At 50.6% G+C, this 15,483-nt stretch overlaps 1 protein-coding gene across 1 annotated transcript in view; it reads left to right on the forward strand.

Annotated features, from left to right (window-relative positions):
• Positions 1 to 15,483, forward strand: part of LOC129711044 (unconventional myosin-IXb-like) — a 124,091-nt gene that overhangs the window by 54,517 nt on the left and 54,091 nt on the right. The window contains 7 exon segments of the mRNA XM_055658394.1: positions 899 to 1,015; positions 4,697 to 4,729; positions 4,731 to 4,832; positions 5,385 to 5,506; positions 6,338 to 6,479; positions 7,904 to 8,102; positions 10,206 to 10,281. Of these exon segments, the coding sequence (XP_055514369.1) occupies positions 899 to 1,015; positions 4,697 to 4,729; positions 4,731 to 4,832; positions 5,385 to 5,506; positions 6,338 to 6,479; positions 7,904 to 8,102; positions 10,206 to 10,281 (791 nt within the window).

The following is a 15,483-nucleotide window of genomic DNA, read 5'->3' on the forward strand; positions in this document are numbered from 1 at the left end:
ATCAATAATTTGCCAATCTCTGCCTTAAAAATATCCACTGACTTGGCCTCCGTCGCCCTCTGTGGCAATGAGTTCCAAACTTTGACGACCCATCTGACTAAAGAAGTTCCTCTGGTCGCCCTTTAATTCTGAGGCTGTGACCTCTGGTCCTAGACTCTCCCACCAGTGGAATACGTCCTTTCCACATCCACTCTTATCTGTGCCTTTCATTATTCTGTAAGTTTCAATGAGGTTCCCCCCCCCCGACCTTCTAAACTCCATCGAGTACAGGCCCAGTGCCGTCAAACGCTCATCATATGTTAACCCACTCATTCCTGGAATCTTCTCTTGTAAACCTCTTCAGGTCCCTCTCCAGAGCCAGCACATCCTTCCTCAGATATGGGGCCCAAATATGTTCTCGGTACTCCAAATGCGGCCTGACCAGCGGCCTTAAAGAGCCTCAGCATTGCATCCCTGTTTTTTATATACCTGCTCCCATGTCCTAATGGATTTTGAAAAATATCACCATGTTGGTTTATTATCAGAATCAGAATCAGATTTTATTCGCCAAGGATGTTTTGCAACATACGAGGAATTATTGACGCATTGAGAAACAGTGAAAAGTCTTTCCTTGCTTGATATACAATAACATCAGAACGGGATGGGCAGTTAAATGGTGGCTCAACCTGTGAGGCCCACATCCCTTGAATGACTGAAGAAGGGTTTCGGCCCGAAACGTTGCCTATTTCCTTCGCTCCATAGATGCTGCTGCACCCGCTGAGTTTCTCCAGCTTTTTTGTGTAACCTTCCCTTGAATGACTGTTTTACTGAGAACCACCCAACAGCATCCGATGTGGGCAGAGTCCTGCCTCACTCACTGTGTCGGGCACTGAGTTATTGCCACTTGTTTTTCCCACAGGCTGTGACCACTCGAAACTCCATGGCCAAGTCCCTCTACACGGCACTTTTCGATTGGATTGTTCTACGGATAAATCATGCTCTCCTCAACAAGAAGGACATGGAGGAGTCCGTCATGGTAAACAAGCCACCTCCAGCAGTCTCCCTGCAGCTGCCAGGTCTAGTTGAATTTAGAGATACAGCGCGGAAACAGGCCCTTCGGCCCACCGAGTCCGCGCCGACCAGCGATCGCCCGTTCACACGCTAGTTCATACGTTGCCCCAGTTTCACATCCACGCCTTATGCACTAGGGCCAATAAACCTACAAACTGGCACGTCTTTGGGATGTGGGAGGAAACCAGAGCACCCGGAGAAAGCCCACACATCAGTTCCACCGACAGTACCTCAATGGGGTAGAAGTGAATCAGACAGGGCCCTCACTTATGGAAGAGTCTTTCAGAAGCCCAATAACAGAGTGGAAGAAGCCGTTCCTGAATCTAGTGCTGGGCTCTAGATTCAAGCCTCTGTACCTTCTGCAGGGCAGAAACGGGGAGAAGATGGAATGACAGGGGTGGGGGAAAAGCCTTCGAGTGTGTTAAAAGACAATAGACAATAGGTGCAGGAGTAGGCCATTCGGCCCTTCGAGCCAGCACCGCCATTCAATGTGATCATGGCTGATCATCCACAATCAGTACCCCGTTCCTGCCTTCTCCCCATATCCCCTGACTCTGCTATTTTTAAGAGCTCTCTCTTGAAAGCATCCAGAGAACTGGCCTCCACCGCCCTCTGTGGCAGAGAATTCCACAGACTCACCACTCTCTGTGAGAAAAAGTGTTTCCTCGTCTCCGTTCTAAATGGCTTACTCCTTATTCTTAAACTGTGTGTGGCCCCTGGTTCTGGACTCCCCCAACATCGGGAACATGTTTCCTGCCTCTAGTGTGTCCAAGCCCTTAACAATCTTATATGTTGGCTATTTTTCCGAGTCAACGTGAGGTGTAGATGGAGTCGATGTTCCGATCTTTGCACTCCACACTAGGAGGTGAGAGTCTGGGGGGGGGGGTGTGTGCAGATTCTACACAAGACACTGAACGAGTTAAAGCAACGTCACTTGAGCTCAGAAGACTGAGTGACTGAGAAGGTTGAAATACACTGATGGGGCCAATGGAGAGGTTTGCTCACTGTGGCCCGGAGCGGAGGTGCGGAAGGAAGCCAGCCTTGGAGAGGCAGGGGACAGCTGAGGCTGAAACACTGACTGCCGGAGAGCTGTTGAAGCTGAGAGAGGATTAGATGTGTATCAGTTCAGCTCGATTGTGTCTGATTGAGTTAGGCTTGTAATGGGAGCAAAGCAGCTCAGTGAAGTCTAGATACTGATCAGCCTTGCATGATGAAGCAAGCTTGCTGCGCTAAGTGGCTTCCTCTGTTACACGGCCAGTCCTTAGTTCCCTTTGAAGTACCCAGCTTTGCAACCAGATATCTCTCCTTGTTGGGGGAGGGGGAGGGGGAGGGGGGTCAAGAACCTGGGGCAGCCTGGTGGAGCAGTGGGAGAGTTGCTCAGCCTTGCAGCGCCAGAGACTTGGTTTCACTTGGGTGCTGTCTGTGCGGAGTTTGCACGTTCTCTCCGGTTTTCTCCGGGTGCTCCGGTTTCCTCCCACACTCCAAAGACGTACAAGGTTTGCAGGTTAATTTGGCCTCTACCAACAATACATCGTCCCCAGTGTGTGTAGGATAGTGTTAGTTTACGGGGTGGCCACTGGTTGGCACGGACTCGTCGGGCCGAAGGGCCTATTTCTGCCCTGTATTTCTAAACTAAACTAAATAAAATTAGATTAATAAACCCATTTAGATTAGAATATAAATTAGATGAATAAATTCATGAAATGATTCATAAATTTTTAATACGTATTATTATTGATAAACATATTAATAAGTTTATTTTTTAATTGGTTTAATAATAAACTTATTATTGAATTAATTAAAAATTAATAGGCTCAGCCTCATTGTTCTGGGCAGCTAGGTGATCCTGCAATAACTCAGATCGGTTTAGCTCATTGTAGTGTATTGTCACGTGTATCGAGGTACCAGTCAACCAATACATGATTACATTGCCGGTCACGGTGGCGCGTACAGCGGTAGAGTTGCTGCCTTACAGCGAACGCAGCGCCGGAGACCCGGGTTCGATCCTGACTACGGGTGCTGTCTGTGCGGAGTTTGTACGTTTCTCCCCGTGACCTGCGTGGGTTTTCTCCGAGATCTTCGGTTTCCTCCCACACTCCAAAGACGTGCAGATCTGTAGGTTAATTGCTCCGGTAAATGTAAAAATTGTCCCTAGTGGGTGTAGGATAGTGTTAATGTGCTGGGATCGCTGGTCGGTGTGGACTCGGTGGAACGAAGGGCCTGTTTTCGTGCTGGGTTTCTAAAACTAAAAAGTAACAAAGAAAGAGTTATTCACGGTGTACAGATACATAATAAGGGAATAACGTTTAGTACAATTTAGTAAAGCCAGTAAGCCCAATCGATGCATATTCTCTTCTGGTGCTGGGAGTCGAAGTGTGGGCAGATCTGAGCGGCGTTTCAGAAGATCGTAAGAAATATTGCTGTGGGGGTAGAGATTTAATAGTGTGGAGCGAATGTAATATGTGAGTGTAGATCTGCTCCTGTGGCCAGCACACACATAGTTGCCTGTGTTGGGCACCACCTTGGAAAGCATGGAGTCTCAGGGTTTGGATATTTAAGTCTGGAAGTAAAGTCTCTGAATGCATCCGAGGAGCAGGTGGATCACTTCTTGGACAGACACCGCTGGAGTAACTCAGCGGGTCAGGCAACGTCTTATAAGGTCATAAGTGATAGGAGTAGAATTAGGCCATTCGGCCCCTCAAGTCTACTCCGCCATTCATTCATGGCTGATCTATCTCTCCCGCCTAACGCCCATTCTCCTGCCTTCTCCCCATAACCTCTGACACACGCACGCACTAATCAAGACGTGTCTATCTCGGCCTGACCCGCTGAGTTACTCCAGGGTTTTGCGTCCTAGGTAAGGGGGGGAGGGGGAGAGTGTCTCTGTGGTATTATGGCCAGCCTTGGTCGTGTGGAAAGATGGGCCACACTGGCTCCTGCTACAAATTCTACATGTTCTGTGTCAGGGAATCACGGCACGGAAAACAGGCCCTTCGGCCCAACTCGTCCGTGCCGACCAAGATGCCCCCATCTCAGCCAGTCCCGTTTGGCCCACATCCCTGTGAAGATTCTGTGCCTCTGAACCTTGGCCAGGCTCCAAGCTGTGGGGCGGAGCAGAGAGCTGGCCGCCCTGGGAAGACTGTGACGCCTCTCTGGGTGACTTCTGTGGGACAGTGCTGTGGGGGGGTGGGGGGGACCACAAATGGAATGTGTTGTGAATGGTTTGTGTTAAAATGGGATACTTGTAACTATGTCGCCGCCCTTAGTATGGTGACTCTTTGCATACCCTGGATATGCAAAACAAAGACTATTGCTGTGACTATTACTGCCACACATGACAGTATTATACAATCGTTCATCCATTCAGTTTCTGCAGTGTCGCCAAACTGCCTGGAACAGTCAGGCTGAGTGGGTGGGGAGGTGGTAGGGAGGGGGGTGCAGGGAGGGAGAGCGGTGGGGGGGGGGTGATGTCGTATTGTTTTTTTCTCTTGATCCGAGCCTGTTTTTGCTCTTTGCCTTCTTCCTTCCCCCCCCCCTCCCCTCCCCCTCCCACCCTTCCTCCTTCCTTCCCCCCCCCCCCCCCTCCCTGTTTCCACACTCCACTCACCTGCATCCACCCCCCCCCCCCCCCCCTCCCATTTCCCAGTGCTTGTCGATCGGAGTTTTGGATATTTTCGGTTTTTGAGGATTTTCCAAACAACAGTTTTGAGCAGTTTTGCATAAATTATGCTAATGAGCAGCTTCAGTACTACTTCAATCAGCACATCTTCAAACTGGAGCAGGTAAGGGACAACACCTTAGCCCGATCCCCCCCACCATCCTCCCCCCCCCCCCCCTACATCTTCCCCCCCCCCCCCCCCCCCATCTCACCAAAGCCAATTAACCCACAAACCAGTGAGGGAGGGAACCGGAGCACCCGGACACAACCCACGCGATCACAGGGAGAACGTGCAAACTCCGTACAGACAGCACCGACAGCAGCCAGGACCGAACCCGGGTCTCTGGTGCTGCACAGCAACAACCCTACCGCTGCGCCACCCTGCCTAACGAGGGCAAATATCCCATTCGAAGCCTTCTGAACCTTATCTCCCCCCTGCTGCCATCTTCAGGGATCCGTGGACTTGGACAATGAAGTCCTTCTGTAGGTCAATATTCCATTGGGCTGCACTGTTCCTGGTCGATGTCCCACCCTGCTTGGTCCTGACCCCCTGGGGGGGGGGGGGGGGGGTTGTGGGGGGAGGGGCGATTGGGGCAGGGGTGGTGGGACATGGGGGTTTGGTCACTGTTGCGGGCAGCGACCAGGCTGACCAGGGCCTGGCTCTGGGTTTGTGCAGGAGGAGTATCAGAGTGAGGGCATCAGCTGGCATAACATCGCCTACATTGACAACGTGGGCTGCATCAACCTCATCAGCAAGAAGCCGACCGGACTGTTCCACCTACTGGACGAGGAAAGCAAGTACGTGGTGGCCAGGGAGGGGCGGTGGTGTAGGGGGGTGTGTATGTGTGTGTGTGTGTGTGTCCGTGTGTGTGTGTGTGTGTGTGTGTGTGTGTGTGTGCGTGTGAGGTGTGTGTGTGTGTGTGTGTGTGTGTCCGTGTGTGTGTATGTGTGTCCGTGTGTTCATATGAGTGTGTGCGTGTGTGTCCCCGTGTGCGTGTATGTCTCCGTGCGTGCGTGTATGTCCCCGTGTGTGTGTGTGTGTCCTCACTATACTAGACTCCGTGTCCCCGTGTGTGTGTGTCCTCGTGTCCGTACACTAGACTACACTATAACCGTGTGTGTGTGTGTGTGTCCGTGTCCGTGTCCCCGTGTGTGTGTGTCCCCATGTGTGTGTCCCCGTGTATGTGTGTGTGTCCTCGTGTCCGTGTCCCCGTGTGTGTGTGTCCACTAACCGTGTGTGTGTGTGTGTGTCTCTCTCTCTCTGTGTCTACACTATATACTAGACTACACTGTGTGTCTACACTATACTATCCGTACACACTAACCCCGTGTGTGTGTGTGTGTCCTCTACACTATACTAGACTACACTATATCCCCGTGTGTGTGTGTGTGTGTGTATATAATAGACTACCCTGTGTGTCCACACTGTACTAGACTACCCGTGTGTGTGTGTCCACTGTCCTCGTGTCCATGTGTCCGTGTGTGTGTGTGTCCCCGTGTGTGTGTGTGTGTCCCCGTGTGTGTGTGTCCTCGTGTCCGTGTGTGTGTGTGTGTGTGTCCTCGTGTCCGTGTCCCCGTGTGTGTGTGTGTACGCCACCCTGACCGCTGCGCTCCCCTCTCCGCCCGCAGCTTCCCGCACGCCACTAACCAGACGTTGCTGGCCAAGCTGAAGCAACAGCACGAGGACAGCTGCTACTTTGTGGGCACGCCCGTGATGGAGCCGGCCTTCATCATCCAGCATTTTGCCGGCAGAGTCAAGTACCAGATCAAGGTTTGAGCAACGCCCCCCTCACGCCCCCCCCCCACACCGCCACGTTCCCCAATCCCTCGACCCACAAACTTGGGAAATGTCTGAAGTAGGGTCTCGACCCGGAACATCGCCCATTCCTTCTCACCAGAGATGCTGCCTGTCCCGTTGACTTACTCCAGCATTTCGTGTCTAACTTGAGAAATGTTCTTTCTTTGTTGGGAAGCAACTCATTGTCAGAGGTGTACATCATAGACGCAGGCCCTTCGGCCCACCTCCCCTGTGCTGGCCACCTATACTATCCAACATGACTGTACTAATATTACGCCACACCTGGTCATTTAATACCTGCCTTGTTCACGACCACATCTGGTCATACATGCTAAAAGCATAATTCAACTTCAAAGTCCCCTTTCGCCCTTCAACCCCCTGCTAACCCCTGACTTTTTCTCCTTCACCCTTCCCCCACCGTTTCCCCCCTCACTCCTCCTCTCCCCACCACCCCTTCATCCTTCCCCGGCACAACTATCCCCTTTGCCCCTTCACCTTTGCCCTTTCACCCTTCTCCCACCACCTCCTGACCTTTGCTCCCTCGTGCCGCCCCTCCCCCCTGGCAGTGGAGGCCAAGTCATTGGGTATTTTTAAGGTGGCGATGAACAGATTATTGATTAGTACGGGTGTCGGGGATTACGGGGAGAAGGGGCAGGAGAATGGGGTTGACGAGACTTGATGGGCCGAATGGCCCAATTCTGCTCCTATCGCTTGTGAACTCCTCATTGTCATGTGTACCACCAAACTGAACAGGTTTGTTTTGCATGCCGTCGAATCGGACCATATAATACTTCACATCCAACTGGGGAAGATTCAGTGTAGATTATAGTTGTCAGCATTGTAGCTCAATGGTTCCTTAGACAAAGTCCCTCGTGCCACCCCTCCCTCCTCTGCTTTACCCTTGCCCCCCTCCTCCCCCCACTCCCGTTCACTCTCATATTTAACCTCTGTTCCAAGCCTAGCTCTTTATAGAAAATAGGTGCAGGACGAGGCCATTCAGCCCTTCGAGCCAGCACCACCATTCAATATCATCGTGGCTGATCATCCAAAATCAGTGCCCCGTTCCTGCTTTCTCCCAATATCCCTTGATTCCATTAGCCCCAAGAGCTAAATCTAACCCTCTCATGAAAACATCCAGTGAATTGGCCTCCACTGCCTTCTGTGGCAGAGAATTCCACAGATTCACAACTCTCTGGGTGAAAAAGATTTTCCTCATCTCATTCCTAAATGGCCGACCCCTTATTCTTAATTCTCAATACGCTTTATTTATATCCCCTCCTGAGCCCCCCCCCCCCCCACCGAGCCCCGAAACCCCCCCCCCCCCCCTCCCCCGGACAATTCCCATCCCCTCAACTCCCCTCCTGCCTCCAGTGTTGACATCTTTCCCCAATCCCCAGGATTTCCGGGAGAAGAACACTGATTACATGCGTCCGGACATCGTGGCGCTCCTGAGGGGCAGCGACAGCGCTTTCATCCGCGAGCTGATCGGGATGGATCCCGTGGCCGTCTTCCGGTGGGCCACCCTCCGCGCTGCCATCCGAGCCACAGCTGCCTTCAACCAGGCGGCTCGCCAGAGGGCAAAGAAAACCGCAAAGGGTACACGCACGCACTCGGGGGGGGGGGGGGCGCGAGAAGATGGCGGGTTGAGGGTGGGCCGTGCGGAAAGGGTTTTGGCAATTACTTGCCGTTGGCAACACGAGAATATAACAGCACCTGATATTTCGCGTGGGCAGCTCACAGCCCAGCCTTCTCTCCAGAGATGCTGCCCGTCCCGCTGAGTTACTCCAGCATTTTGTGTCTATCTCCAGCGTTGGGAATATTGATTTCTCTAGTTTCAAGTAACCCTGGCATTCCCCCTCTCTCTCTCTCTCTCTCCTCTCCTCTCTCTCTCTCTCTCTCTCTCTCTCTCTCTCTCTCTCTCTCTCTCTCTCTCTCTCTCCCCCGCCCCTCCCCCACCCTGGTCATCCTGCTAGATCCACTGTTCGCATCCCTTCTACATCACCTCTTCCACTGCCAACAATGGACCATTGTGAGCTCCACCTTTCTTGGGTCGTCCGTGCCTGCTCAGATTTGCTCTGTACCTTTTGATACCTCCAGTTTCCCTCTCCCCCGACTCTCAGTCTGAAGAAGGGTCTCGACTATTCCTTTTTATCCAGAGATGCTGCCTGTCCCGCTGAGTTTCACCAGCATTTTGTGTCTTCCTTGAGTATATTATGGTCTGGGTATTGGGAATCTTTTGGGAATGATGCAGCACTATCAGGCTTTGGTCAGGCTGTGCTTGGGGTTCAGGTCATCCCGTTACCGGAAGAATGGGGGGTCTTTGGAGAGGATGCAGGGGTTTATCAGAAAACTGCCTGGATCAGAGGGTCTTGGCTGCAGCTAGAGGTTGGGTAAACTTGGTTTGTTTTCTCTGGAATGTCAGAGCTTGAGAGGAGACCTGATAGAATGACGAGAGGCACAGATAGGGCTGGCAGTCAGAGCCTTTATCCCCAGTATGGCGCAGCGGTAGAGTTGCTGCCTAAAGGGCCTGTCCCACCTTCACAACCTAATTCACAACCTTTTTCACTCGTGGCCATTTTTCATCATGTTGAAAAAATGCCCCGACCTACTTTGTTTAAGAAGGAAGTGCAGATGCTGGAAAATCGAAGGTAGACAAAAATGCTGGAGAAACTCAGCGGGTGCAGCAGCATCTATGGAGCGAAGGAAGTAGGCAACGTTTCGGGCCAAAACCCCTCTTCAGACTGATAGCGCCCTACTTGATGCCACGAGTACCTACGACCTGCATCACGACCCACCTACCACCTACCTACGACCTCCTACGACCTCGTGACGACCATGTTGCGAGTATGAGTCGAGGGCAAACTCAGCAGAGGTCGTGAAAGTGGTACAGGCCCTTTACAGCGCTTGCAGCGCCGGAGTCCCGGGTTCGATCCCGACTACGGGCGCTGTCTGTACGGAGTTTGTACGTTCTCCCCGTAACCGCGCGGGTTTTCTCCGAGATCTTCGCTTCCCTCCCACACTCCAAAGATGTACAGGTTTGTAGGTATAAATTGTCCCTAGTGTGTGTGTAGGATCGTGTTAATGTGCGGGGATCGCTGGTGGGTGTGGACTCGCTGGGCACTGTTTCCGTGCTGTATCACCAAACTAAACTAAATGCTAGAGGGCGCAACTATAATGCGAGGGAGTGGGGGGAGTGGATCAGCGCTCGGAAACCTCCCAAATAGACAATAGGTGCAGGAGTAGGCCATTTGGTCCTTCGAGCCTTGTCCCTTTTCCAGGACAAGGGGTCACAGCTTAAGGATAAGGGGGAAATCCTTTAAAACCGAGATGAGGAGAACTTTTTTCACATAGAGAGTGGTGAATCTCTGGAACTCTCTGCCACAGAGGGTAGTTGAGGCCAGTTCATTGGCTATATTTAAGAGGGAGTTAGATGTGGCCCTTGTGGCCAAGGGGATCAGAGGGTATGGAGAGACGGCAGGTACGGGATACTGAGTTGGATAAACAGCCATGATCATATTGAATGGCGGTGAAGGGCCGAATGGCCTACTCCTGCACCTAATTTCTATGTTTCTATGAGCCAGCACCGCCATTCAATGTGATCACGGCTGATCTCAGCCACGCGAAAATCTCTCAGCATCTCGGCTTTTGGAATCTGCGCAGTGTATAAACGTGCATTAATGCTCATCCCTTCCTTCACAGGGTTAATACACACTGGGCCCCGTGTCCCCCTGAGTGAGATGCAGTGGCCAAGCACTCCGATAGAGAAGGTGTACCGGTAAGGATTGCCGGGCATGTTGCCTGGATTGTGGACGGGCGCGGGGTTTAACCCTCGCGGTTGGGCTGAGCAAAGCCAAGCACTGCGCCAACATCAATGACTAGTCCACGTAATGTGACAGAGATAACAGCGGGATCATTTGGACACGAGCAACAGTTCCACTGATATCGAGGGGGACTATCTTAGGGTGTGGGCAGGGCCCGTGGGGAAGGGATAATTTAATCTATTTATTTATCGGAACAATGTGGACATTGTTGGCCTTTGTCCTCCATCCCTGAGTGGCCATGAAGTGAGTTGAGTTGCTGCCTCACAGCGCCACAAACCCGCGTTCGATCCTGACCACGGGCGCTGCCTTTACGGAGTTCGCTCCCCGTGGCCGCGTGGGTTTTCCCCGGGTGCTCCGGGTTTCTCTCCACAATCCAAAGACGTGCGGGTTTGTAGGTTAATTGGCTTCTGTTAATAGTAAATAGTCCCTGGTGTGTAGGATGGTGCTGGTGTAAGGGGCTGGTCGCTGGTCGGCACGGACTCGGTGGGCCGAAGGGCCTGTTTCCACGCTGTTTCCATCTCTGAAGTCTAAGGTTTGGTGGGTCGGGAGGCCTGTGTGAGCCAGACTGGATGTAAGGATGGCAGATGTTCCCCCTCACAAGAACATTTCGCAAACCAGATGGGGATTTTTTTATTTTTTTTTTGCAAGAATTCAGCGGTTTCACGGTTATCATTGAAAGTTGTGTGTTTAAATGCCAGGCTTTTTCTTCTCTCCTTTCGCTGCTTTGGGTTGGGTTAGAAGTGGTGGTTGTGGCAATGACTCATCGGGATGCTTTATCCCCAAACATGGCTGGCGTTCAGATGAGCAGTGCACAAACAGCTAGGGCTGCGATCTTTAATTTCACCGCAAGAAGTTTACCATCAGTAAAGAAAATGCTACGGTTTGAGGATCAGCCTTGAGAACTTTGACTTTGATGTGATTAGTGGATGGAGCTAGTTTAATTTTAGTTTTAATTTAGGTTATCTTAGCTAAGTTTGGCCCAGTTTAGCTTAGTTTACCTTAGTGTATCGTAGCTAAGTTTGGCCCAGTTTAGCTTAGTTTACCTTAGTGTATCGTAGCTAAGTTTGGCCCAGTTTAGCTTAGTTTAGCATCGTTTAGTTTAACTTAGCTTAATGTATCTTAGGTTAGTTCAGTTTATAATTCAACTTAGTTTAGCCTTATTCAGTTTAGTTTATTGTCACGTGTACTGAGGTATGGTGAAGGTATTTTTTTTGTTGTGTGCTGTCAGCGGAATGACTACACATGATTACAATCAACTTGTCCACCGTGCACAGATACAGGATGAAGGGAATAGCGTTCAGTACAAGATAAAGTCCAGTAAAGACAGATTTAAAATAGTCCGAGGGTCTCCAATGAGGTAGATGGTAGCTCAGGACCTCTCTCTAGTTGTTGGTAGGGTGGTTCGGTTGCCTGCTGGGATAACAGCTGGGAAGAAACTGTCTCTGGCAATAGACAATAGACAATTGGTGCAGGAGTAGGCCATTTGGCCCTTCGAGCCAGCACCGCCATTCATGGCTGATCATCCCCAACCCTGCCTTCTCCCCATATCCCCTGACTCCGCTATTTTTCAGAACCCTATCTAGCTCCCTCTTGAAAGCATCCAGAGAACCTGCCTCCACCGCCCTCTGAGGTGGAGAATTCCACTCTGAATCTGGAGGTGGGCGTTTTCACACTTCTGTGTACCCCTTGCCTGAGGGGAGAAGAGGGGGTGTCAGGAGGTCCTTGATTATGCTGGTGGTCTTGCCGAGGCAGCCTGAAGGGGAGATGGAAGGGAGGGTTTGTATGTATGCATTTTGCCCGATGATTTTGCGCTCAAGTATTTTAAGTACACCCGTCTGGAAAGATAGGCTCATGATTGGGGTGTGTGTGCTCGGCATGGCTTTACACAGCTGGTGTCGAGCCAACCTCCCCAGTGCTGGAGTCCACTGAGAATCTCCCTCTGGTGGCAGGCCACACTACTGCAGCACCGCTGTGTATTCTGTGGGAAAGATAGATAGATAGACACAAAATGCTGGAGTAACTCCGTGGGACAGGCAGTAATGGGTGACTTTTCGGGTCGAGACCCTTCTCGGCGTGAGACCTCTCCCATTCTTTCTCTCCGTACACTCTCTTCATTAATTTGAAGGATGGCATTTGGCTGGAAAGAAACATAGAAAATAGGTGCAGGAGTAGAGGCCATTCGGCCCTTCGAGCCAGCACCGCCATTCAATATGATCATGGCTGATCATCCAACTCAGTATCCCGTACCTGACTTCTCTCCATACCCCCTGATCTCTTTAGCCGCAAAGGCCACATCTAACTCCCTCTTAAATATAGCCAATGAACTGTGGCCTCAACTACCTTCTGTGGCAGAGAATTCCACAGATTCATCACTCTCTGTGTAAAAAATGTTTTTCTCATCTCGGTCCTAAAAGATTTCCTCCTTATCCTTAAACTGTGACCCCCTTGTCCTGGACTTCCCCAACATCGGGAACAATCTTCCTGCATCTAGCATGTCCAACCCCTTAAGAATTTTGTACGTTTCTATAAGTGGGTGCAGAGAAGATGTTGCCAGGACAAGAGGGCCTAAGTGATAGCGAAAGGTTGGACAGCCTAGGGTTTTATTCCTCAGAGCACAAGAGGCTGAGGGATGATCTTATAGAGGTGTTTAGTTTATTGACACATCTACCGAGGTGCAGTGAAAAGCCTTTGTTGCGCGCTAACAAGTCAGCAGAAATATAATACATGATTAACCAGACTGATTTCTGGGATGTCAGGACTTTCATATGAAGAAAGACTGGATAGACTCGGCTTGCACTCGCTAGAATTTAGGAGATTGAGGGGGGATCTTATAGAAACGTACAAAATTCTTAAGGGGTTGGACAGGCTAGATGCAGGAAGATTGTTCCCGATGTTGGGGAAGTCCAGGACAAGGGGTCACAGCTTAAGGATAAGGGGGAAATCCTTTAAGACCGAGATGAGAAAAACATTTTTCACACAGAGAGCGGTGATTCTCTGGAACTCTCTGCCACAGAAGGTAGTTGAGGCCAGTTCATTGGCTATATTTAAGAGGGAGTTAGATGTGGCCCTTGTGGCTAAAGGGATCAGGGGGTATGGAGAGAAGGCAGGTACGGGATACTGAGTTGGATGATCAGCCATGATCATATTGAATGGTGGTGCAGGCTCGAAGGGCCGAATGGCCTACTCCTGCACCTAGTTTCTATGTATCTATGTATTACAATCGAGCCGTCCACAGTGTAGAGATATATGGTAACGGGAATAGTGCGAGGCAAAGTCTGATTAAAGATAGTCCATGGTTGTCCAACATGATAGATAGTAGCTCAGGACCGCTCTCTAGTTGGTGGTAGGGTGGCTCAGTTGCCTGATAACAGCTGGGAAGAAACTGTCTCTGAACCTGGAGGTGTGCGATTTCGCACTTCTGTGCATCCTGCCTGATGGGAGAGGGCATGTCACCAGCACTCGAGGTGTCTGAGTTATGGGGAAAAGTTGGGAAGGCGAGGATTTTATTCCTTGGATCGCAAGAGGCGGAGGGGTGATCTTAAGGAGATGTGTAAAAACACGAGGGGAACAAATAGAGTGAGTGCACAGTCTTTTACTCGGGGTTGGGGAATTCATGTGTGTATATATTTATATTATGGTACATGGACACACTGATCTGTTTTGTAGTAAGTGCCTACTATGTTCTGTGTGCTGAAGCAAAGCAAGACTTTCATTGTCCTATACAGGGACACATGACAATAAACTCACTTGAACTTGAACTTGACCTTAAGAGCCCAAGCGACAGGTTTAAATTGAGATGGGATTGAGAAGATTTAATGGGAGCCGAGGGGTGACTTGTTCACGCCGTGGGTGGTGGGGATATTTATTCACTGGGTATTTTTAATGCAGAGATTGATAGGTTCTTGATTAGTAAGGGTGTCAAAGCCAACGAGGAGAATAGGGCAGAAATGAAATGTAGATCAGCCACGATCGAATATAGGCACAAAAAGCTGGAGTGACCCAGCGGGACAGGCGGCATCCCTGGAGAGAAGGAATGGGTGACGTTTCGGGTCGAGACCCTTCTTCGAATGGGTGACGTTTCGGGTCGAGACCCTTCTTCGAAACGAAGAAGGGTCTCGACCCGAAACGTCACCCATTCCTTCTCTCCGGGGATGCTGCCTGTCCCGCTGGGTCACTCCAGCTTTTTGTGTCTATCTTCCGTTGAAACCAGCAAGTGAAGTTCCTTCCTACCCAGCCACGACCGAATGGTGGAGCAGACTCGATGGGCCGAATGGCCTAATTTTGCTCCAATGTTTAGAATAGAATAGAATATAGAATAGTTTCTTTATTGTCATTGTAACATGGACCATGTACAACGACATTTAAAATGTCAGCCAGTCAGTGCAGCATTCAAACATTTCTAAAGCTAACGATACATACACGGTAAAATAATAAAGATAAACAACTAAATAAATATCACGGACAAAGCACGCATACACACCCAACCCTCCATCCTTCTGTCGATTTCACCGTTACCACAGTCCCTTAGTCTGTATCGCCCCTGCGTTCCTTGGCGGCTACATTTAGTGCTTTTATAGCAGTGGGGTAAAAACTGTTTTTTAGTCTATTTGTCCTTGTCCTTGTAGATCTGTACCGTCTGCCTGACGGCAACAGTTCAAACAGGGAGTGTCCGGGGTGGGAAATGTCCTTTATGATATTCTGGGATTTTTTGGTGCAGCGGGAACTGTGTAAGTCCTTCATGGTAAGGAGAGGGCAGCCGACAATCCTCTGGGCGTTGTCAATGGCCCTCTGGAGCGCTTTCCTCTGAGCCGCTGTGCAGCTGGTGTACCACACGCATACACAGTATGTTAGTATGCTCTCAATGGCCTTCTCTGGAACGACCTGCCATAGGAAATAGTTGGGGAGGAAAGGATTGGAGGGGTGCGCGGGCCAAACGCAGGTAAACGGTGGCCGGGATCAGCATGGACAAGTTGGGCCGAAGGGCCTGTTTCCGTGCTCTACGACTCTGCGACACTATGACTCTAATTGCTGCCATAGCTTCTCTGAGCCCCAGCTGACCTAGGAGGGCACCTACTACATGTTGACCCACCACTTCAGAAGGCAGTGCCCATCTTACTGATCTGGGACCAGAACTACACGTAATCCAGGAAAACAAA

The sequence above is a fragment of the Leucoraja erinacea genome, chromosome 29 (assembly GCF_028641065.1).
Source record: "Leucoraja erinacea ecotype New England chromosome 29, Leri_hhj_1, whole genome shotgun sequence".
NCBI classification, from domain to species: domain Eukaryota; kingdom Metazoa; phylum Chordata; class Chondrichthyes; order Rajiformes; family Rajidae; genus Leucoraja; species Leucoraja erinaceus.